Source organism: Malaclemys terrapin, chromosome 6 (assembly GCF_027887155.1).
Source record: "Malaclemys terrapin pileata isolate rMalTer1 chromosome 6, rMalTer1.hap1, whole genome shotgun sequence".
NCBI lineage: Eukaryota > Metazoa > Chordata > Testudines > Emydidae > Malaclemys > Malaclemys terrapin.
In genome coordinates, this window is record NC_071510.1 from 112534145 (window position 1) to 112558905 (window position 24761).

The 24761-nt window shown below is 44.8% G+C and overlaps 1 protein-coding gene across 1 annotated transcript; it reads right to left on the reverse strand.

Annotated features, from left to right (window-relative positions):
- Window positions 1-10557: 10557 nt before the first annotated feature.
- Window positions 10558-23338, reverse strand: SEC11C (SEC11 homolog C, signal peptidase complex subunit). The gene is made up of 6 exons (XM_054032180.1): window positions 22753-23338; window positions 18795-18904; window positions 16728-16877; window positions 12363-12482; window positions 11256-11313; window positions 10558-10759 (listed from the first exon to the last, which is right to left on the reverse strand). The coding sequence occupies exons 1-6, from the start codon at window positions 22792-22794 to the stop codon at window positions 10706-10708; spliced, it is 534 nt and encodes a 177-aa protein (XP_053888155.1). The 5' UTR covers window positions 22795-23338; the 3' UTR covers window positions 10558-10705.
- Between the last annotated feature and the right edge of the window lie 1423 nt (window positions 23339-24761).

The following is a 24761-nucleotide window of genomic DNA, read 5'->3' on the forward strand; positions in this document are numbered from 1 at the left end:
CCCTGCTTCTAGCTCCCTTATCAGTTGGTCACTACAATAAGCAAGGCTCAACATGGGCTTGGAATCACTGGGTGGTAGAAAAGATAGTTACCTTTTCTGTAACTGGTGTTCTTCGAGATGTGTAGCTCATGTCTATTCCACAGTAGGTGTGTGTGTGCTTGCCCCGTGCACCAGTGTCAGAAGTTTTTCCCCTAGCAGTACCCATAGGGGAGTGCCCCTAGCCACCCCTAGAGTGGTGCCTCCATGGCACGGTATAAGGGGTGCTGTGCGCTCCCCCCACCCTCAGTTCCTTCTTGCCGACAACTCCGACAAAGGGGAAGGAGGGCGGGATGCGGAATGGACATGAGCAACACATCTCGAACAACACCAGTTACGGAAAAGGTAACTGTCTTTTCTTCTTCGAGTGATTGCTCATGTGTATTCCACAGTAGGTGATTCCAAGCTATATCTGTTGGAGGTGGGTAGGAGTTCACAAGTTCTTGGGACGGAGCACAGCCCTGCCGAACCCAGCATCCTCCCTGGTTTGGGAGATGATCGCATAATGCGAGGTGAAAGTGTGAACCCAAGACCACGTAGCAACCCTACAAATGTCCTGGATGGGGACATGGGCCAAAAAGGTGGCCGACAAAGCCTGCGTCCTAGTCGAGTGCGCCTTCACCACTCGTGCTGAGAGAAGTCCCTGTTCAAGCGATCCACCCACGGGTTCTGGGCGCCCGGTAGGTAGTAGGCCTGTAGGCAAATATTGTGGGCTATACAGAAGTCCCACAACCTGAGGGCTTCCTGGCACAGGGCAGAGGATCAGGCCCAGCCTTGCTTGTTGATGTAAAACAAACATTGAGACCGTGTTATCTGTGAGAACCTGACTACCCGGCCCTCCAGGTGCAAGCGGAAGGCCATGCATGCCAGCCGCCCCGCCCTGAGCTCCTTGACATTTATGTGGAGGGCCAGGTCTGTGCAGACCCCCACATGGGCTCCCCACCCCAGGTCTGTGCATCCATCAAGGGAAGTGCCTCTGAACAGGACCCCGTGGAGCATGTTCCCCAGGGAGGATCACCATCGTAGGGAGGCGATCACCAGTTCAGGCACAGTAAGGACTTTGTCCATCGTGTTTCTGTCCCGGGAGAACGCCGAGGCCAACCAGAGCTGGAAGGGCCTCATCCTGAGTCTGGCGTGGCGGACCACATACGTGCACACCGACATGTGACCCAAGAGCTGGAGGCACGCTCTGGCTATTGTCACTGGAAACCTTGTGACCGTGTTGATGAGCCCTTTCAGGGTCTCAAACCTGTCTGGTGGGAGGGAGGCTCTGGCTGACATGGCGTCCAGGACCACCCCGCTAAACTCTATGCATTGTACTGGGACTAATGTGGACTTGGTGTCGTTTACCAACAGGCCCGAAGTGGCCCACATGAACAGAAGGAGCGCCACTTGATCCCGCACCTGCGACCGGGAGCTGCCCTTGACCAGCCAGTCCTCCAGATAGGCACTGGGGGGGGTCCAGATCTTCCCCTGAGGTAGACTGTTACCACCGACATACACTTTGTAAATACCTTGGGGGCAATGGACAGACCAAATGGGAGGACCGTAAATTGGTAGTACTCCTGCCCAACCGTGAAACAGAGGAAGCATCTGTGCCCCTCGAATATATGGATGTGGAAGTATGCGTCCCGCAGATCGAGGGCGGCGTACCAGTCCCCAGAATCCAGGGAGGGAATGATGGAGGCCAGGGAGACCATGCGGAACTTGAGCTTCACCGTGTACTGATTCAGGCCTCACAGGTCCAGGATGGGCCTGAGCTCCTCTTTGGCCTTCGGGATAAGAAAATAGCGGGAGTAGTACCCCTTGCGTTTGAACTCCGCTGGCACCACTTCCACCGCTCCTAGGCCAAGGAGCCATCCTGCCGCTCCATGTGGTTGACCGACTCGGTCACCAGGGAGTTAGGGGCAGGGTGGGTGTATAGGTATTCATGCCCCTTGGTGGGCACAGAAAGCTCTCTTAGAGATGGGGGCAAATGAGACCAGAGTTTGCCACAGGTCACTTGCCTCTGGAGCGTGGGGCCAACATTGGCGGTGCTCCTGGTACCAGCATGGACATGACATCCCGGGCCGCTTGAAGGGCCTCTGGTGTGGAGGGCATCCAGGCATCTGGGGAAGCCTGCTCCAACTGGGCCGGGCTACTCCGCTCAACTTGAGTGGGAGGCCTAGAGGCCGATGGGGATCGAGGACTGCACAAAACTGGTCTAGTCTTTGCCCCAGATTTACTCTGGTGCCACGACGGAGAAGGCCTCTTCTTAGCCTTCTTGGCGTGCCCCGTGGATGGGGAGCGGTGCCGACTAGTAGATGGCGCTGGGGGGGGGGGGGTCGCCGCACACTGACATCGAGGTGCCCGGTGCTGACTCGGAGCAGCGCACCAGAGTCAGGGCCAATGCCGACTCCATGATGTCTCTCTCTCTCTCTCTCAGTCCAAGGCTTAAATGACTTGCAAATCTTGCAGCGATCGCTGAGAGGAGTTTCACCCAAATAATGTAAACAGTCCGCGTGCAGATCACTCACTGGCATTGGGTGCCTACAAGTGTCACATGACTTAAAACCTGGGACGCGGGGCATGCCCTGGCCCGGGTGCACTAGCTAAACTAAAACTAATCGAGTACTAACTACAGATCTCGCACACTGAATGAACAAGAGTTCTGGGGACAAGCTGCAGCAAAGTTGGAGCAGAGCAGTTCCAAAGCACCTTCACTGGCAGCAAGAAGGAACTGAGGGTGGGGGGAGCGCACAGTGCCCCTTATACCGTGCCATGGAGGTACCACTCCAGGGGTCGCTAGAGGCACTCCCCTACAGGTACTGCTAGGGAAACACCAACACCGGTGCATGTGGCGAGTACGCACACCTGTTGTGGAATACACATGAGCAATCACTCGAAGAAGAACATGGTTTGGAAAGAGATGAGATGGACTGAAGATATCTGCTCCCTGATAGAAGAGAGAGAGGGGAGGGATAGCTCAGTGGTTTGAGCATTGGCCTGCTAAACCCAGGGTTGTGAGTTCAATCCTTGAGGGGGCCACTTGGGGATCTGGGGCAAAATCAGTACTTGGTCCTGCTAGTGAAGGCAGGGGGCTGGACTCTATGACCTTTCAAGGTCCCTTCTAGTTCTAGGAGATGGGATAGCTCCATTAATTATTATTATAAGACTGAGTGCTTCCCCAATCTATCCAAAACCAGTCTGTGCATGTTCCCCTGCAGGATCAGTGTAACAGTGTGGACAGTGTCTGAGAAAGGCAGATTTTTAATGACCTGTACTATACATGCTATACTTTTTCTGCAAAACATGTAGACAAGTCCACTTTACTATCTCACCATTCATACTCCGTCATCATGAGCATCACATTATAAACTAGCCTTACTTCCGCCCCTCCCCCTCCACACACACACTTTGTGACTGGTGACTGTAGTTGAGATGAACAGTAAATTGACACAGAAATAACACTCTATACTATTGGATCTACACAGAAAGATCAGGGAGACACTTCACTTACTGCAATTTGAGATCTGTCACCATCATACAGCTAAAATGATCTAATTTGTAAAAGGATCTAGGACATATTCCAAGCTCAAAGCTATGCACAAGGGCAAATTAAGCTGCTTTCAGGCTTTGCACGCTAGACGCAAAAACAGACACCTCTGCATCCTGCTCTCCTTCACCCCCAACTCTGTATTTTCAGAACCTGCCATTAACTCTTGGGACAGTTCCTCCACCTTGCTACAGCTAAGTGGTGTGAAATGAAAGAACCCTCCCCCCCAAAAAAAGAGAAAGTGCCATTTGCAACAAGGCTGCCTGTGTAATAAAATGTCTCCATGATATGTGGTATTTTTTGGAAGGCATAGCTCAGCCACCTTTCAAACTGGGCCGTGTCAATGTAGAATGCAGCTTACATCTATAACAAGAAGTTATTACACAGGAAACAGAATGAAAAGTGGTGCGTGGGGCCAAGAGAGTGTCCTCCATCTTAAATCTTCAGAGCATGGCAGAAACTAAGGGCAAGTCTACACTGCAAATTGCATTGGCGCAGCAGCACCAATGCAGCTGCGCTGCTGTAGTGCTTCTGGTGAAGGCGCTCAAAGCAAATGGGAGAGAGTTCTCCTGGCAGCTTAATAATTCCGTGAGAGGTTAGGGTTACCATATTTCAACCCTGAAAAAAAGAGGACACTCCCCAGGGGCCCTGCCCCTGCCCCAACTCCGCCCCCATTCCAACCCCTTCCCCAAAGTCCCTGCCCCAACTCTGCCCCCTCCTCTGAGTACCCCGCATTCCCCCTCCTCCCTCCCACTCTGATCTTGGTTGGGGGTTGCTAAGTGCTTCCCTGCTCCCCACTCCCCCTGCAGCCTCTGCACCCCCCCTTGCCCTGCAGCCTCTGTGACCCCTGCTCCCCCCACCCCCTGCACCCCCCCTTGCCCTGCAGCCTCTGTGACCCCTGCTCCCCCCTCCCCCTGCAGCCTCTTCACCCCCCTTGCCCTGCAGCCTCTGTGACCCCTGCTCCCCCCTCCCCCTGCAGCCCCTGCACCCCCCCACCCCTGCAGCCCCTGTGACCCCTGCTCCTCACTCACCCTGCAGCCTTTGCGCCCCCCCCGCCTGCCCTGCCTCTGCACCCCCCTACCCCTGCAGCCTCTATGCCCCTGCCTGCCCTGCTCCTCCTCGCCCTGCAGCTTCTGCGCCCCCCGCCTGTCCTGCTCCCCCGGCAACCTCTGCCTGGTGGGGGCTTCAGCCGGGGCGGCGGGGGTCCCTGCAGCCCTGGCACACGCCGCACTCCCCGCCCCGCAGCCTCCTTCCTGCCACCGCTGAGCACGTTCCCCGGCCTGTCTGTCCCCGCTGGAAACAGCTCCAGCGGCGCCGGGTTCTGAGCCGTGCGGGGCGACAGGGCCGCAGGAAGGGTACCTCAGTGGCCGGGGGGTCCCCATCCACGAGGGAAGGCCGAGCTGCTGGCTGGGCCCGGCCTCCCCGTGGTCCTGCGGGCTCGGCTGGGGCGCGCGGTCTGCCTGGCCTGCGGGGGCAGCAGCGGCCCCTCCACTGCCTTCTGCAGCTGCGCTCCCCCTTTTCCCCCCCTGCCCGAGCTCGCTACAATGTAGCCGGGGTGGCTGGGCTGCGCTGTGGACCCAGTGGGTCGTGCTGGGGCTAGGCGGACCCTAGTTTATGCCTCCCTATTTTCCTGGACATGTCCGGCTTTTTGAAAATTCCCCCCAAACAGGGATTTGAGTACCAAAAAGCTGGACATGTCCGGGGAAATCCGGACGTATGGCAACCCTAATGAGAGGTGGTAGCTACGTCAAGCAGAAGTTCTCCTGCTGTCATAGCGCTGTTTACACAGAGGCCTAAGGTTGGTATAACAGCATTGCTCGGGGTGTTCATTTACTTCAATATAACAGCGTCACCCATGGGTGTGAGAAGAGTATAGTGTAGACCTGGCCTCAGTGTCTAAATACAGTTTATGGCACTATCAGGCCATATTAGAACCCTGCTCTGACAGCTCTCAGTCCAGGAAAGGATTTTCCATCCTGCTACTTGACTGTGCTGCTATATTTCCCCCTCTTCTTTAAGTCTATAGTACAAGGGACAAAATCTTCTCAAAAGCAACAATTTTCAGACTATGGCTCGTAAGTAATTGCTATAACATCTACTAATTACTAACACAAAATTTAATATTTTCAAAGTAAATGTGATAAATAGGACTTACTGCTAGCAGGGAAAAACCTCTAACATTCAGTCACCAAGTATTCTCAATAGCAAAGAGTACCCTCTCTACTGCAAGTATTAAATGATATTAAGTAGACATCAAATTATAATACAGTGATTTAATCACAGCAGCAAGAAAACAAACATTCTCCTAATGTGAGTTTCAAGATTATTTTGCCATGAAAACTAGTTAACATATTTAATTTACCTCTATTACCAAGTCAACATTCTGGGGATGCAGAAAATCTAAGTAAGAATTGAAATCTTCTATGCCGTTCCCTGGTAGAAAAACAAGTGCACACAAGACCTGAATTTCTAATGTGTGGAGAAAAACAAAAAACAAACAAACCAAAAAAAAAAAAAAAAAAAAATCTTTCAAACTTCTTTATACATCAGAATGAAACAGCAACAACAATCTAAAGGGAATAAGTTCATTGTTAACCTTGCACTTTACTTTTAAAGGATGACTAAAAATGTAGGACTTCAGGGTGCAGTCCTTATTCAAACAAGACAGACTTCTATAGAAAATTTATGTATGGGGCTGCATCATCAGACCTAAAGCTTTCAAAATGTCACATTTTGTGGTCTGTCTATAAATGTGATCAAATCTGGTAATGCATCATTTTCCCATTTATGAGATTTTGACCTATTTTACTTGCCCTGATAAGTCACTCAGTATTAATAAGTGTGATTTTGTGAATACAACTGGAGCACATATCCAGAGATAATATAAAACATAAACACACAGTACTAAATTGATCTTAATGAAAGTGTAGCATAGCGTCTTTAAGATAAACATTATATTGATTTTGACCAAATTATAACCGCTAGATGTGGTTGCAGTTTGTGTGCAAATATTTTCCTTGCTTTTTGTTCTCCACAGAAGGCAATCAGTTACCAGTTTTAGGACTAATAATAATAAAAAAAGAACGTACTGTATTGCCGGTGAAAAACCTGAACAAAATGGTTTCACTGATATTTTTGAGGAAATAAATCAAAATGAAAAATTGTTTTGATTTTTTTGGGTTACCCCTACCAAGTTTTTCAGTAGGGGGAGGAAATGAAAAAAGGATTTCTATTCAAACTGAAATATTTTTTATTAGAATTGGATAGATTGAAGGAAACAAAATGAATATTTTTGTATCTTTTGAAAAGCCATTTTTCATTTAAAAAATTCTAACCAGCTCTATTATTAACCCACCTTAGTTCTACCTCCCTCCTTAATATGGAAATCCAGTAGCTTCATAACATTCATACATTACTGTGTCAAAGTTCACTCCAACTTACAACCTGGAACCCGAACTAAAATCTACCCAAGGTGTCAGTGTCCAGACGGACCTGGAACTGAAGATCAATTATTTGTATTGGGGTAGGGCTTACAGGTCCCAGTCCTGTTGTTTCATGTGCTGTATAGGCATATTGGAAAGATAGCCCCTGCCTCAACAAGAAACAATAGCGGATAAAAACAAATGGCACTGCAAGGTAACAATAGACTAGCTGCAGCTTTCTCAATCAACTGGACAGTAGTTGCCATGAGGCATAGAGGATGGCACTTCTCTATGATTAAGGATAGGAAGCATCCTCTCCTCACTATGTGAGGCATTTATAATGCCTATCAATAGTGACACTTATGCCATACCACTTGCTTTAAGCCGCCAAGATGGGTAAGGATAGGAAATGCAGGTGGCTGGCCTGAAGTAAACCAAATGACTATGGGCATCCACATTAAAAACAGTCTAAAGCAAACAGGGCAGACAGCTCATTAATAATCTATACAATAGGTCTGAACACACCAGCCACATGCCAGTGTGGTTAACCAACAAAATTATAAACCTACCTAATAGCATGAGGCAGTCTGGATTAAACAGGACTGTATACCACCTAAAGGGGCCAACCTGGCCTAATGCCATGTCTACACTTACTGGTAGAGCGGTACTGCTGCGATTGATGCAGCAATGTCGATTTAGTGGGTGTAGTGAAGACTCACTAAGTTGATTGCAGAGTCTAGCATAGTCTAGTACTTCAGCTCCCTGAGAAGAGTACGGTAAGTTGGCAGGAGAGCATCTCCTGTTGACACAGCACAGTGTAGACACTGTGGTAAGTCAACCTGAGCTATATATGTTATTTACGTAACTGAAGTAGTGTAACTTAGGTCAACTTACTGCGGTAGTGTAGATCAGCCCTCAGCATCAGTAAGAGAAACCACAAGGTGCAATAGGATTTATTAATGTTGGAGTCTATACTGAAATAGATTAACTCTGGTGCTGATATAGCAGTGGGAAATCCCCTGCATTGAAACACAGCGAGAAGATGATAGGCCTATTCAAAAGGGTGACCAAGAATTTAAAATATCCAAACCAGATACAAAGGCAAGGTCAAGCAAATGGCCAGTTTTATGGGGGATCCTCCTTGACCTTCAGAGTACAGTTCAGAGTCCATCACTTCCAGTGAGACACATGCGGTTCATTCAAGCTCACATCCACATGCATATAGCCCTGGAGGATTTTTCAACAATTTGTGTGGATTTCAACAGAAGTGCTCACAGCAGTTCAGATAACTTACCTGTTAAATCATCCCTAAAACTTGGTGGTCTATAAACAAGCAGAATTATACATTTTACCCCTTCCATAGCAGTACGAGTTAGCATATATGGTACACCAACTGCTGCACTGGAAACTGGGTGCACTTAATGGATCACCAAGTACTCAAACGAAAGCAGTGTGGAAAATTGGACATGCAGCATCAACCAGCAAAATATCAGTAATATGCACATATTAGATGGTGACACTCCCTGAAATATCACAGAATGTTCTATTCCAGTTGAAGATGATTTGAAGAGCTCTGTGTAGCTCAAAGCTTGTCTCTTTCTCCAGCTTCAGTTGGTCCAATAAAAATTTATATTTTAAAGATAAAGATTATATTGATTTTGACCAATAGGTCAAAATCTCATAAATGGGAAAATGAGGCATTACCAGATTTGATCACATTTATAGACAGACCACAAAATGTGACATTTTGAAAGCTTAAAGACCTCACTCACCTTGACTCTCCCATTCCATCTAAGCTATTTCAGAACTTCTCAATGAAGTATTTGTTTAAAAAGCTTAAAATGAGGCACCTGCTACCAAACCCAAGAATTAAAAATTCCCTTATAGAGTGTCAGCTAATGGATATCTTCAAACCCATTAGACCCCACCTCCCTTTCCAATCCAGTTCATCCATCCTGCAATGTCCCTACATGGACCCACTTGCCATTCCCTGTTAACACAAACAACAACAAAACTCCCCTATATCCAAAACTCAACTCAGAAAACCAGAACTTTGCACTGAAGGCAATTACATAAGTGTATGGAGGGGCGAATAAATCAAGTGTCAGCAATAAACTGAAAAATGAAACTCCTCAATAACCACACTATTTGCTGCCCTCAAACACCGAGTTCTCCTAACTTTGGGTACGTCTACACTTACCGGAGGGTCCGTCGGCAGGCAATCGATGTTCTGGGATCGATTTATCACATCTGGTTTAGACGCGATAAATCGGTCCCGGAAGTGCTCGCCGTCGACGCCGGTACTCCAGCTCGGCGAGAGGGGGGAGCCTCCCTGCCGCGTCTGGACCCGCGGTAAGTTCGGACTAAGGTACTTCGAATTCAGCTACGTTATTAACGTAGCTGAATTTGCGTACCTTAGTCCAAAGTGGGGGGTTAGTGGGGACCAGGCCTTTGAAGGCACCCCTTTAGGAAGACTGCATTAAAAATATCTAAATTATTCTGAAATAAAGGAAAGCTGTATTTTTTCATTCAATTTGTTGGGAAAATAGCTCAATGGTTTAAGGGGCACAAAATAAATAATGCTACTTAGAAGTATTCAGTTGTAGGCTGCTTTTTAGCACTGCTGATTTTACCAGAAGGAGGGCCATTATTGTAATAATAGCGTACTTTTGTAGAGGCAAGGGATTAAAGCAGAAGTAAAACTCCTGGTGGGGGCAGGGTGACAACCTCATGCTGTTTTTTATTTCCCTGGCCTTCTTTCTGCAGTTTAATAATCGCTTGTTTATTGAAGATACAACATCAACATTATCAAGCAAGGAAAGAAAAACCCAGAAGTTTCACATTACAAGACAGGTATTAGAGGAAATGTTAGAGTGGCACATTGATCTTTTTGTAATATTCTTATGATATAACATGATAGGAAGAGAACAATACACTAGGACAGGAATATGTAATCTCTCTTGGTACTGTATTTATTAGTAGTATCACCCAAGTATCTACAGTGCTTTTCATTTAGCAATTTACAAATATTAATAAATCCTCAAAAGGCCCTTGTGAGGCTTGAAAGTATTAGCTCCATTTTACAAATAGGAACATTGAAGCAGAGAGATTAATGGCCTGATTTTCAGATAGATGGATGTTCAGTACCTCTGAAAAAAATCTTGTTCAAGGCCACAATGAGAGTCCATTTTAAAGCCAGGAATAGACTCATAAGCTCCTGGCTTTCAGTCCTTTACTTACACAACTACACTTTTCCTCCCATAAACCAGGAATGTCAAGAATTGCTAGCAAAGAGGTCACAAAGTAAAATCTTTTCCCTCTTCAATACTGCTCAGGACACAACTATATTAAGTTGCTAGATTAGACATTTAACCATTGTTTTTAGTTAAGTTCCGTAAATAAAGCCTATAATTTGGATAAATTCGGACAAAAGAATTTTTACCACCGAGTTCCTTAATCGGCCAGTTTTACCGTTAAGTTAGCCAGTCTCCTCAGTTTATAAGTAACTGCTTAAGATCATATAAAATAAGTACATTTAAATTATATAATTAAACAGCCAACAAGTTTACTCATTACTCAATTTATTTGGACGAAACAAAAATAAGTTTGCACGGTTTTGCGTAACCTGATAAAGAAATTGGAACATTTGAAATATATTAGTTTTTCCAATAGTTTTAACTTCAATCTTGGGCAAGGCCATTTTCTTCTTGTTTTAGGATTCACGTTTCAGTAATACATATGCTCCCATTACTGCCAAAAGAGCATACTGTGAAGAAAACACACAAAGAATTATTGCAGTTCTGCCTTCTAAAAGATTTGAAACAGTTAGACACTATTTCAGAGTAAGTCTCTGTTCAGTGTTAACAACTCTTGGATTGGCTTACAACTGTAAGAATTAGACATATTTGAGATGCTCTTTTTCATTCAAAATATGCCAATAGCTTCAGCTGATGAATAGTTTATTCTTATTTCTATAATTATCAGAATTATACATTCAAATCTGAGATCATAACACTAAATATGCATTTTAATTGCATGCTTAATTACACATAAATGTGAGCCGACAGGCTAATTGATTAAATGTTACTTAATTGACTGAAAACAAGCCATATGGCTAATTTTCCCTGTGGTAACCAAATCCATATATACAAATCTATTATCAGTTAACTACGTATTTCACTTAGGTGTAGAAATTGCTCCTTTATCATGTAAATACCAAATTACAAGCCCTAACACGTTAATGTTCAAAATAATGTTCTTACCTTAAATTTTGGGTAGTCATTCATTATTATGGTAACCATCCCAACATAAGGCAAAAAGCTAATTGACAAAAATTAAAGCAGACAAATGTGAAATAATTTCACAGTTAGAGATACCTAAATATTTTCCAAAATATACATGTTAGAGCTAGACATTTAATTGAAAAAATCTATGTTCCATACAGCAAGAGCTTTTAATTAGTATTGCTCCAAAGAGCATGTATTTGAAATACAACCTAAGAAAGTGTAACGTGGACCTCTCTCTCTCAATTAAATAAAGGCTTCATCCTTCTGCATAGTACTTAAAACTTGGTAAGGTAGTCAAAAAAAGAAAATAAGATTGACAAGGTTTACACGCCCACCTTCTTATACAGCTGCAAAAGCAACTTAGTCTACCATTGGTGAGTGATGTAACTTAAGTTCTAGTAGTTCATTTTTCATATTAGGGCTTAAAAACAGTTGATTTTGAATGCTGAGATAATGACTGAAAACCTCCAGCAATACCAAAGGATTTCCTCAAAAGAGGCATTATCTATAACGCCAGGGTAAAAAACAACTCTATGGCAATGGCAAGCCAATTTCTGGCTGTTCTGAACAAGGCAAATCAGTTCAGGAGAGTGGGTGACATTTGACATGAGAACTCTACTTCCACCAAGAGTTTTCTTGATGGCTCAAAACACAGCCAGGACTCTTGGTCCGGCAGACACTTAGTAACTGATCCGAAGTCCACTAACTCAATGGAAGATCTCCCATCGACATCAGTGGACTTTAGGTGAGGTCCTTATGTAGCTTTAAGCAAGTTTCCAAATAAGAATAGTGAAGTAACCAGAGACCTTAACACTCCGCACCACTGCATATTTTTGACTGAATATTTTGGGGGTCTTTAGAGAAGTTCTCAGGCAGTTAGTATTCTGACAAAGAGCTAATGTGATTCACCTGAAAGAGAACTAATTCTCGAGGTGGGTTTGTCTTTTTATGATCAAAGGATTTGATATAGTATTAATCCCTGTGCTTCTACCAACATTGATCCCAACTTAGAACTCAAAATACTTTCTAGAATGTACTTTCTGTATTACTGAGGTAGGAAAGACATAGAAAAGTACTGCTTACCCTCTCGCTCTCCCAACAACATCCTTCTTTTCTAGCCAGTTCTGACCTTCTTTGTACAAGCCTCTATCATCAACTTCATTATTATCACCCTTGGTCAGAAATTTGATGTTTCCATTTTCTCTGGAAGGCAACAGGGTGACAAATTAATTTCCACTTCATTTACAACCTCATTAATTAATACTGGCAAAGCACATTGAAGATGAAAAGTAAAATACTATAAGATTAGATACCAATCTGTACACCCAGTCCTACTTGTTTAATAAGTATCATCAAGGCATTTATGGTTTTCACTGACAGATTTAGTAGCTATAACAAAGTTTTTACATCAACCATTCAACATTAGAGAGATGTTTTCCACCAGATACAAGTAGGTATTTGATAGAAGCCTTCAACTACCTGAAGGAGGGTTCCAAAGAAGATGAAGCTAGGCTGCTCTCAGTGGTGGCAGATGACAGAACAAGGAGTAATAGTCTCAAGTTGCAGTGGGGGAGATCTAGGTTGGATATTAGGAAAAACTATTTCACTAGGAAGGTGGTGAAGCACTTGAATAGGTTACCTAGGAGGCGGTGGAATCTTCATCCTTAGAGGTTTTTAAGGCCCGAACTAACAAAACTCTGGCTGGGATGATTTAGTTGGGCTTGGTCCTGCTTTGAGCAGGAGGTTGGACTAGATGACCTCCTGAGGTCTCTTCCAACCCTAGTCTTCTATGATTCTATGTAATTTCTATTAGCATCAACAGCAGTTATATGCATGTAAAGCCAAACATATTTACAGTAAAGTATATAGTTCTAAAATACTGAAAGTGGCCCTATCAAGAAAAATGCACTATTGATTTTGAAAAGGTCGGGGGGGGGGGGGAAGGGGGGTGTCTCTGAGAAGGAAAAAGAATGCAACAACATCCAGTGAAGTATCAGATATATTGCCTATCAGGGGATTAGAGGATTGATCTTACTCCCAATGAAGTTAACAAAAGTTTAATCATGTGTTCCATTGAAGGAAGGGTCAGACCTTGTCTCCTGCCTCTTGGTAGCAGCATGGGCTTGACAGACTAATGCACTAGGTAATTTCCATCTTTAACTTCCATGCTCTTGTTCAACTCACCACTATGATTAACATAGATATTATATGCTATTTCAAAGATAAAATGGCTCTATCATATTCCTTTTTTGATTAAAAGAAATATTGATGTGCTTTTAAATTTGGAGAAACGGTACAGCTACATAAAAATCAAAACACAGTTAATAAAATAGCAAGACAGCACTGGAAATACAGAGCCACATAAAAGTTAACTGCTAAGTGGTACAATTATTTGCATCCCGGCTGAATCAGAGTTACGTTAGATCTGTATCATTTTGCAAATGATAAAAGACTGGTATATTGCAATTATGTTTTGTTTAAAAAAAGCATATGAAGCACTATCAAGCTACAAAGGGCTTTCACTGTTTTTCATGGAGACACTACTCAGATGCAAGACCTTTAAGGAACACCCAGGTGCTACAGAAGTTATATTGGTGATTCAGTAGGTGGCACTCTTCCCTCCCAGATAGAACTGAATCAATGCCAAGCACAGTATTACGGAGGACCATAGTGCTACGGATACCAACTTTCAGACAAGCCACAAAACTGAAGTCCTGACCACTTGTGGGCATCAAAAAGCCCTTGATTCTTTTTGTAAGAGCAGGAGTCTTAAGCCCAGTGACTTGGCAAAATTCTATTGAGGATCATTATATTCTGCCTATGTAAATGTTACCTGTAGTTTCAAATGGAAAAGATATTTTTTGCTTTGTCCTGAATGTTGCATATTTGCTGTCTGCTGTTAAACAGCTGCCATGTTTCACCCTAGAGATGGCTTCATTTCAGCAGTGGGTGAAGTGATATCATGTATAGTTGAAGTGTATATAAAGCACTTTGGATCAGAATTAAAACAAATGTAAAATTATTAACTTTACAACATTCACTATGGCATGTAATTGCTCAACCTGCTTCTACATGGATTTATAGAGAGATTAAGACTGAAAATAAAAGAAAATATACTGCTTTATCTGGTGAACTCTGGTCTTCCAGAAAACTACCACAGAATCATAGAAATGTAGGACTGGAAAAGATCGTAAGAGGTCATCTAGTCCAGCCCCCTGCAATGAGAATGAGGACCAATTAAACCTAGAACACCTCTGACAGGTGTTTGTCCAACCTGTTCTTAAAATTTCCAATGATGGGTATTTCAGAACCTCGGCAGGTAACCTATGCCAGAGCTTAACCTAAACAAAAGCTTATAAAAGGCTTTTCTTAATATCTAACCTAAATTTCCCTTGCTGCAAACTAAGCAGATTCCTTCTTGTCCCATCTTCAGTGGCCATGGAGAACAATTTACCATCCTCTTTATAACAACCTTTTACATATTTGAAGACCTATCAGGCCCCCTTCAGCTCTCTCTTTTCTAGACTAACAAGCCTAATTCTTTCAACCTCTTCTCTGGAGAATTGAAATCTGACCTGCCCCAGCACCAAACTACGAGCTGAAAGCCACCTGGCTGCACTGAGAAACACAGATCAACCTTAGCATAAAGGGAGTAAACCTCAATCTCTGCCTGTGCATTCCTTCCTCCCAGTCATTAAAACCTCTTCTAGGGAAGATGTGCTGCCAACCTCACAGCACAATCCTACCAAACTGACTGTCACCTCCATCATACAGGCACAAATCCTCCCACATCTGAGACAAGGAGAAAGCCTTTCGATTTTTGTCAGAAGCACAAGGCATGTTGGCACTTGAGCCCTGCTCCACTTTGAGGCAGTGGATTAAGCAGTCAGTTTGCAGCTCCTTAGACCTAGGGAAAAGTTACCCCTACAGGTACAGGCAACATCAGCTGCCCTGCAGCAGCCAGGCATGCTGCACAGCTTTCATACTTCCACAGAAATCTTGCTGTCTTAGGCTATGTCTACACTAGCACTTTTGTTGGTAAAACTTTGTCAGTCAGAAGTCTGAAAAAAAACCACACCCTCGACAGACAGAAATTTCACTGACAAAAGCACCAGTGTGGAAAACGCTATGTCGGTGGGAGATGCTCTCCTGCCCACATAGCTATGGCCGCTCGATAGGAGTGGTTTAATTATGCCAGCCGGAGAGCTCTCTCCTGCCAGCACAGAATGGCTACACAGGAGACCTTACAGTGGCATAGCTGTAGCAGTACAGCTGTGCCACTGTAAGGTCCGTAGTGTAGACATAGCCTAATTGTGCTTAGGGATGTGTGGAATCAGTGCCTCCATTGCCCTACCCCCTTTCCAGCTAGCATCACCCACATCTGGGAAGGGGGCAAGATAAAGGTGATGGTGCTGTGGCTTGTTTTGCCTTACAGAAAACCTTCTCTTGTTCTTCCCACTACCATGTGCCTTCCAGAAAGTCATGCTGAATTTTAGGCAGTTTTTCAAATTAAAGAAGGTACTTGGATATATGAATATCTATTAAAAAAGGCTAAAGAATGGACCCTTCAACTGGAATCATAAGTTAAATAGATATGATCAGGGGGACCACCAACATCTTTAATTCACCTTGTATCAACTCACAGACAGACAACTGGATCAAGACCTGCAGCATCAGTGGAAGATTTCTGCTGTTATGGAGTTATGATATAAACCACTTACATTCTTTTTGGAAGAAGTTGTCCATCATATACAAGGATATGGAGGTCTGCTTTTTTACACATCACTCTTCAGTTATTCCCTTTACATGTGTCAGATAACATTTAAAGGTAAAACACATCCATCTGTCAGTAGCTCTATTATTGTTTTTTAATAATGAATCATCTTTGGGATTGTCTATTGTACAATAGGATTGTCTATTATTGTACAATTGTACAATTCTTCATTCATTTTGGGTCAAATCTGTATGCTGACAAACTCCATTTATTGATGGGGATGGATTTGACAGAATCGTAAATGAATTCTTTATACTGCTGCCTTCACTACTGTTTTTGAAGATTAAGACTTCTGAAGGCTCATGCAGTAGAAGTCACTCTCCTAGTAACAAAAGCCCCAATTCTGCAACAAACACTATGCAGGTGGGCCCCTAGCCCCACACAGAGACCCAGGACTTCAAGGATCAGGGCTTTTGTTATCAGAATAGTCTTTGGGTGTGTACATGTACCTACACTGAAGTCAGTGGAGCTTCACTCAGGTACAGGGGTCTGCCTGAAAGGAGCCTATTGCAGGATTAGAGCGAAAAATGTTTCTTTAAATACTGGAAATAAAGGTTTCTCTTCCAGTGTACCATATTTGCCATTTTCAGGAGACAGTATTAAATTAGAACATAGCTGAAAACACAGCAAAGCAAAAGTATACTTAAAAATAATTTAAAGAAAAATTTAATTACTTTTCATGGATTTTGATTACTCTGTGAACTATTGGAATATCTCTGCCTTCAACTTTAAAAACAACTATTTCACCAGCTCTAATAGGGTCTTCTTGGAAATTTGTTAAGAACAACAGGTCTCCTCTATGAAATGCTGGTTCCATGCTGCCACTACAAACAAACAGAGAAAGGTTATACTGGAGGTATAATGATGTATGCAAGATGAACTAAAAAGAAAAGTAAAAACAGTATTTAATACCTATACACAAATCTGTGATTTTAATTAATGCCTGAGTTTTGCCCTTTCATTAACAACACTACTTTTAAAAACTATAAAAACCTATTTAAATGTGACCTGCCTCTGAAAGATCCAAGTGACTGATCCTGTGAAAAATGAAACCCCAGTCTCCAAGAACAAGCTAACAGATTGATTTCATTAAATAGGTTCTATGGAAAAATATTTAGTACTGTCTGCTATAATGAAGAACAAAGGTTTTAGCAGAGTGGATCAGACTTTTGGTCCATCAAATCTGGTTAACAAGCCACCAGCAAAGCAGTGGCCAATACCTTACGTTTCAATGATGGGCCAAAAAAAATACCGTATGTTATGAAGCAAAGCTGTACATAGACAGGGATAATTCATGCAGGTAAGTCTCATGCTTATGGAAGCAGGATATCTGCTTATTAATCTTCAATTGCATAATTACACATCAGAAAAGTTTACAGCCATTTTTCAAAGCCAGACACAGTTTTTGACTCAGTGGCAGCAACCTACAGGACAGAAAGGCTACAGATCACATTTCCAATCTCCTGAACAACGTAGAAACATACATTTGCCAGTGTAACTCCAAGATTTACAGTCTTGAAATGAAAACATTTTGTTTTAAAATTTGAGATTAGTTTGTTTTGACTGCAGTGCTACAAAAGCAGGGTCACTTCTCAAATGTTTTGAGTGGGCACCCCACAAGCAATGAAGGATTCCAACATATATTTACATGGTTCATAAATTAATATGGTGCTTTACAGCTGTATTGTTCCACTGCTCATGGAAACAAGATCACCATGTTGGTTGGTCAAAAGCAAAGAAGATATTTATGTACAATAAAGTTGTACAGGATCTGATCATGGAGAAAACAAATTTCTTCAGTAAACTTGCATTCTTTGCAAAATAGCTTAACCTAAAATGGATCTTAAAACAGATATACAAAATGTGTTATTTAAGGATTTGCTAAAAGCTAACACAGAACTTTGGTTGTATCTGAAGCCTAAAATATTCCCTAATTCTACTATTACATATTATCCTTATTGATGCAATTTCGTAGGGCACAATCCTTGTGTGCTTAACTTTACACTTTTGACCAAACCTAATAGGTTTGCAGGATGGGGCCCTTATACAATAAAGTATTACATTAAATGTAGTCATTACTGAAAGAGGTGGAAGCAGCGCAGACGTTTATAAATAGTTGTCCAGAAAAGGAGTTTTGCCACAATTGCTGCCCACTCCAATATCAATATAATGTGATCATAAAAAATCGGAGAGAGAAAGATGCCATTTTGATGGTGAAAAATGTAGAGAGGCAGTTGATAACTCTGAATATTTATAGCTAATATATATTATCTTTAAAGAGCTTTTCAGCAGGCAAAATATGCCATAATTTAATTAGCTTCAGAAGGCAATTCTCTACTGGAACTAACATTTTCACACCCGGTCCCTACTTTGGGGTTCTGCTCCATAACCAGGCTTCCTAGGCATTCTGGGAATATAATAATAAAGTTAGGCACCTTTTCCATATTCAGGCATATAACGAAAACATCTGGACTTTCAAAAGTGCCAAGCACCCAGAGCTGTCACAGACTGCAAGCACCTGGCAGCCCTAAAGATCAGGCCATGTTTTATTTAGATACCCAAATATGTATTGAGAAGCGTAACTTTAGGCACCCCAGTTTGAAAATGTTGGTCTGGGTGCTTATTTACCCGTGTGATAATATTTTACTATTAGATACCAAATAATCTGAGGTATATTTGCACCAGAAAAAAGTTAGGTTCTATTGTTATAACAAAACAAGAAGTGATTTAAACAGACATACCTGAGTACCACAACAATAGGGCTTTCACTTCCCGTGATGACAATCAGACCTTTCCATATCATAAGCGCAGAAGACACAATCATGGCAAAATTTAATACTTGGTAATATAGCTGCAAAGACACAAACAAACCAAGCCCCCCCCCAAAAAATAAAAATTGTCCAGTTAACAAGTACAGACTAGAAGTACAAAAGCAGAAATCCCTGCTACAAACAGGTTTTCATTAACCTCACTATTTTAATGTGGAATTCCTTCACCAGAGTCACACCTGGACACTATGAAAATTTAACCAACGCTTAACCTATTTTATTTTGCAAAACAAAACTATGTGATGTATGAAACATGGATGTTTTAGGTACACAATGTAAATACATATGGTATTTGGAACACCTCTGAAACCAGAAAACAAAACTGGTTTGCTTTTCTTTAAAAAAAAATGTTGTGCATTAACAGTCATGATAGTGGTACAATGGTCTTGACACAAGCATACTAAAGTAGATTAGGGTGAAACTTTGGCCCCATTGAAGTCAATCGGAATTTCACCACTGACTTCCATGGAGCCAGGATTGCACCCCGGATGACATCCTCACCCTTACTCTGGTCTCTTTATGCCACATGAAAAGGCCAGAGCAGCATAAAGGAGCCCTAAAAACCTCATAACCAACTGGGGGAAGATTCCCCGGGCACAGGCAAGGTGGTAGACTGCAGCAATGTAGCTTCCTGAGGACCCCTTGCAAGCTCTGGAGTAGGGGGGCATGTGGTGGGCAGGGATGAGGGCATGTCAGAGAAGGGCCTGCAGCACAGTGGAAATTTGAGCAGCAAAGTGGTCCTTAGAGCAGCCTGGGGAGGCTCCTGTAACTCAGACAACACCAGGGACAATAAAAGATCAGGAGGGCAAGATGGTGGCTTAAAACCATTTTAACCCCTACCTTGCCTATGGCTGCAAATTTTGTGCTGCACTATACTGCACTGCAACACAATCTCAGACCTTGTGATTAAAGCCTCAGTTCTGCACTGTGACCTGCACGGGTGGACTTCTGAAGCCATACAGAGCCCCAGTGAGGTCAATGGGGCTCTACGCAAGTACTTCTCCTGGGAGAAATCTGGACCAAAAAATTAGAAATTCTGCACACAATATTTTAAAATTCTGCATATTTTGTCAAAATAACACAATATAATCAGGCCAGTTTGAATTATTTTGGTAATTTATTTCAAAATACCTGTCAACAAATCTGGCTGTAACAATACAGACAACACAAAAGATTCAAGAAATGTTTTTTGACAAATAGATTCTTTACTAGGCATATGAATACAGAATTCTGAGTAATAATTCATTTAAACTGCAGTACAAAAACATATTTTCCGCACCACTGAGAAGCAGTGCAAAGACTTGGGAGAGCCAGGGATAATGGCAGAGCTAAGGAAGCTGGAAGTAATTGCTGGGAAGAAGCCTGGGAGTGAACCAGGGGGCTGTTGGGTTTGGGTGGGAGAAGTATGGAACAGGTTGGGTTTCCCCCCCCCCGGGAGAGAATTGTTAGGGAGTTGGGGAACCTCCCCCATGCAGACCCTGGCTGACCCCTCGCCTCTCTCATTCAGTCAGGCACATCTGCCCCTGTCCCCATGTGTTCCTGTATCCCCACCCCTATGTGTCCCTGTACTCTCACTCAGCCACCCCCCAAACCCTATGTAGCCCTGCACCCCCACCCCCATTCCACCCCCACCCGTTTGTCCTCCCCACTAACCCGTCTGAATTCAGTCTGTGTGAGCTCCCAGCAGTCCCATGTTCCCTATGCTGTCCATCCCCCCCCCATATCCTGTGCCTCCTCACCAGGTCCCATGGACAGGGCACTGTGATAGCCTCCTCTCTATCCCCTCTTCGCAGCTGGCTGCTCCTGCCTGGCAGCAGCTTCCCCTTTGTTCTGGATATCCCAGCAACCCCTGGTGGGCAAAAGGTGTAACTGCAGCACCTCTCAGGCAGAATGTATTTTCTGCAGAGATGAATCCGGATAGTGCGCAGAATTCCCCCAGGAGTAAAGTACAGCTGCCCACCTATGCAGATCACAATGTGAGATCAGGCTTAAGTTTCCCCATATCTGTTCCAATGCACTTCAGTTGTGGCTTACAACACCTCTGTTTACCACTCCCATTCCTGGATCTCTCTTGTCAACACTTCCACTGACAAACCATGAGGTGGTTTTTAATGTGGAGAAACAGAAAAGAGAAAGATACGCTCTTTAGGAAAGTGCTAATTCTCTCCTTGCTTGCACTTATATCACTCCTATTACTGTTCATGAGAGCTTTTTGCACACATACACAAGAAACTAGGCCCTTTATTGTGAACCTATCAGCATTCAGAGCCACTGTACTGTAAGCAAGTGGTACTTTTGTTCAGCAAGAATATTTGGGAGTTGTGTAGATCATTCTCTGCTATCCTCATGTGTGAAACTCACATTTGCAAAATATTGCAGACATTTAGGTTTAATCTTTTCGTCGTCTCTCAAAAAAGCCTGATTTGGTAGCCTTGGTAGGATATTTTATTTTTTGGGAGGGTGGCGGGGGGATACCTCACAGAGCAATTTTTACTTAGGGATACTCCAATTAGAGATCAGCAGTGACCAGGAGCACCTCTCCATATCTTTTGGCTTACTACAAGAGACAGAGTGGTCTAAGACTAGGCACGGAACTCAGAGTCAAAAAAACTGAAATTTTTGACAGGAAGCTACAAAAACAAAGCTGAACTTTGAGGTATATACTAGAAAAAGCACTGATGTTCATGAGTATTAGCTGTTTCACCACAGTAAATATGTGCAGGGATCCTGTATTAGTAACAAGAATAGCAGCATGATGGACTTTCACAAAGTAGAACAACCAGGAAGGAAACATCAAAAGAGAGGACACATTGCCATTTTGCCACATAACAAGCACAAAGTAGATTGGCTGGTTGAGAACTTGGGCATCTAGTTATGCTACATGTGTAAGATGACTGTATAGCTGAAAACCAAGGATGTCCTAGTTTTGGGGGCCTGTTCCCAATGCCTTAGGCAGTTTTACAAGAAAACAGGGCTTTGGCCAGATTTTTGGTACCATCCTCCACAGCTTCTCAATACCTAAATAATTGAACCAGTAATATTGACTACAAGTTGGCCATGGGCACATGTGACATGAGGACTACTCCATATTAATAACGAGATTGCCACATTTGCCACTTTACCATCCCCATCCACAAAGGCCTTGATGAGACCATTAACTTTGTCTCAAACTTGCTCACTCCTGAGTGGCAGGGGAGGGAGATAGAGGTGAGTAACTTTGTAAAAGAGTATCAGAGAGGTAGCTGTGTTAGTCTGAATCTGTGAAAAGCAACAAGAGGGTCCTGTGGCACCTTTAAGACTAACAGAAGTATTGGAGCATAAGCTTTCGAGGGTAAAAACCTCACTTCTTCAGATGCAAGTAATGGAAATTTCCAGAGGCAAGTATAAATCAGTATGGAGATAAGGAGGAGGCATAGGCACTCTTTCCTTCCACCAGTGGCCAAAAAACTTGAGGTGCAACCCTCCCAGTCCTCAAACAAAGGTTATTGCTTAGGACAGATATTCCAGGGTTTATATTTTTAGGGTGAAAATCTGAGAATCCTACACATGTAACAACCATGTCCGAGATACCCACAAAACAACTCGGTCTGACACTCCGTGGTACGCTAGCTACAAAACACAAGCATGAACTGCACACTCACAACACTAGACCTCTAGGCTGAATGCAGCGCAACACAAAAGACTGAGCGGCCCAACATGCAGACATCACTACACCCATGCAACTGCACAACAGATGCTACATACCCAGCAGGGTTAGGTGCTAATAACGCGTTGCATGCAAACCGCAGCCTTCACTTGCCACGAAACCAGGAGAATGCAACACGGCCCAAGCACATCAGACAACACCACATCTGCAGACACATGCCTTTACCTGGCGTTTGTTCATTCGCCGCAAGTCCCCGAATACGTCCATCGCCAGCTCCTTCTGCGGTGTCAATCACAAGGGAAAGAAAGAGGGAATGGGGGAGGCTGCAAGAAACCAGAGCGAGGGGGACCCCACCAGTCGTTCCCGCCTAGCAGCTGCGGGGCTGGGGCAGGGCTGAGCCCGTCGGGTTGCACCCCAAGAAACAGGGGGGCAAGGCTAAGCCACTCAGGTCCCCCCAGGAGCACAGGGCGTGGGGCAAGGCTAAGCCCCCTGGCTACGGTGAGGGCGGCAGGGTTAAGCCCCCCAAGTTCCCCCTAGAAGCAGAGGCAGGGCGGCTGCAGTTGTAACGAAGCCCCCAGGCCCGGCCGAGAGTTGCCAAGAGACCCGCCCCCCCAAAAGCCTGATTGGCTTGAAAAACCACCACCACCACCACCCAAAAAAAGCGAGGGACGGAATTCGGGGGCCTGTCGTCATGACGCTGGGCGGGGTTTGTGTCAAACGTCACGACGCTGGGCGGGGTTGGGGGGGCCTGCGGGCCACACACAAAAAAAGGGCCCCAAAATGCCGCGGGCCGCGGCGACTATTGGCAGCCCCCATCCCTCTGACCGCAGAGCTCTCCCGCCGCTAGAGCTAGCTGTCCAGGTGGGAGAGCTCTGTGGCTCCCTTAGACCCCTGGGAATTGTAGTCCAGCTCGTTATCCTCCTCCAGTACCGCGCAAGGAACAGCAAAGTGGAGGGACTACAACTCCCAGAATGCCACCGTCGCAAGCTACCCGCGGAGGGAGGCCCTCTCTGAAGGGTCTATAGAGCTGCCTCACCGTTTGTTGTCAGACGCGCGCAAGGCGGGAATCGAAATCTCAGGGGACCCCACCGCGACCCTGGAGCAGCAGCGGGACAGCTCAGGGTGTCCAGCCCTGCCTCTTGGATCAGGCAGCGTGTTGGGCAGCTACGTGTCAGCGGCTGCCCCGTGTACACAGCTCATTGGCGGGGCTCACGGATGTGGCGGGAGAGGCTGGAGCTGGGGGCGGGGGCGGCGCTGAGGGGCGAAGCGGGGCGGGGGGCAGTGGGGAGGCTCTGGTACGTGTGGCAGTTTGGTCCCGCTGGCTCCGCCCCTTAGTGGCAGGGGAGTTATGGGGCCGGCCCGGGGAGCTCTGGGGTAACTGGGAGCTGTAGGGGGACGAGGCGGCTTGGGAGCAGTGGGTGGGACGGGGGGAGCTTGGCCCAATAGCGCCTAGTCACTGCCGCACAGGTACAGGCTGTGGGGGTTCCCGCCAGCGGGAATGGGGTGGAGCCGCCAGGCACCGTGTCCTGCTTGGCGAGGTCAGTGCCAGGAGCAGGACGACGTAGCGGGTGGGGTGGGAGGCAATGTCTGGGGTGGGGGGAGCAGGCGCTACCCAAGGGTGGATGCGGTGGGGGGGGGGGGTGGAGGGCAGATGGATGTCCTGAAGTACAGAAACCTGGAAGGCGGAGGTCCTGCCTTTTTGTACCTCAGAATTGGCAACCGTAGTTGGACCCGGGGGATGGAGGAGTGCAGGGCTGGAGTTGGGTAGAGAAAGGAAGAGTGGGACTATTAGGGTCTTCGCGAACTTGGTGGCTAATTGTACTGATCAGGGCAAACCCGCAGTAGAAACACTGCTGCCCTGTGTGCAAGCGCTGCATATACAGGGCCCTCTTTCCCAGGGGACAGAATGATGCATTTCCTGCAACCCTCTCAGCCAAAGCTGTAAACACTCCTTTCTCCATAAAGTATTGAAAATGAAAAGTGGATCCCAATGAAAACATAAGCCATTTCTATGTAATATCACTCGCACGACTTAGTCACAAATTTCTAGGACAATGGAACAAACAATACCACCCAAAATGTAGAGTTTGTCCATATAGATCCCACTTCAGGTGCTCATGTGTATGAGATCAGAATCTTTTAAATAGCAGTGTCCACTGGGCTGCACTTGTACCATGCAGTTCTTGCGTGTCTCTTTCCTCCCCTCCCATCCCCCACATGATATAGGACAAGAA

Excerpts from the sequence above, each read along its gene's own strand:
- SEC11C (XM_054032180.1), bottom strand. The coding sequence starts at position 22,794 with ATGGACGTATTCGGGGACTTGCGGCGAATGAACAAACGCCAG. Across the intron at positions 12,483-16,727 it reads GTAATCAAAATCCATGAAAA|AGAAAATGGAAACATCAAAT; the intron begins GTAATTAAATTT and ends GTTGCCTTCCAG. Across the intron at positions 11,314-12,362 it reads GTTGTTGGGAGAGCGAGAGG|CTTTTTGCCTTATGTTGGGA; the intron begins GTAAGCAGTACT and ends TTTGTCAATTAG.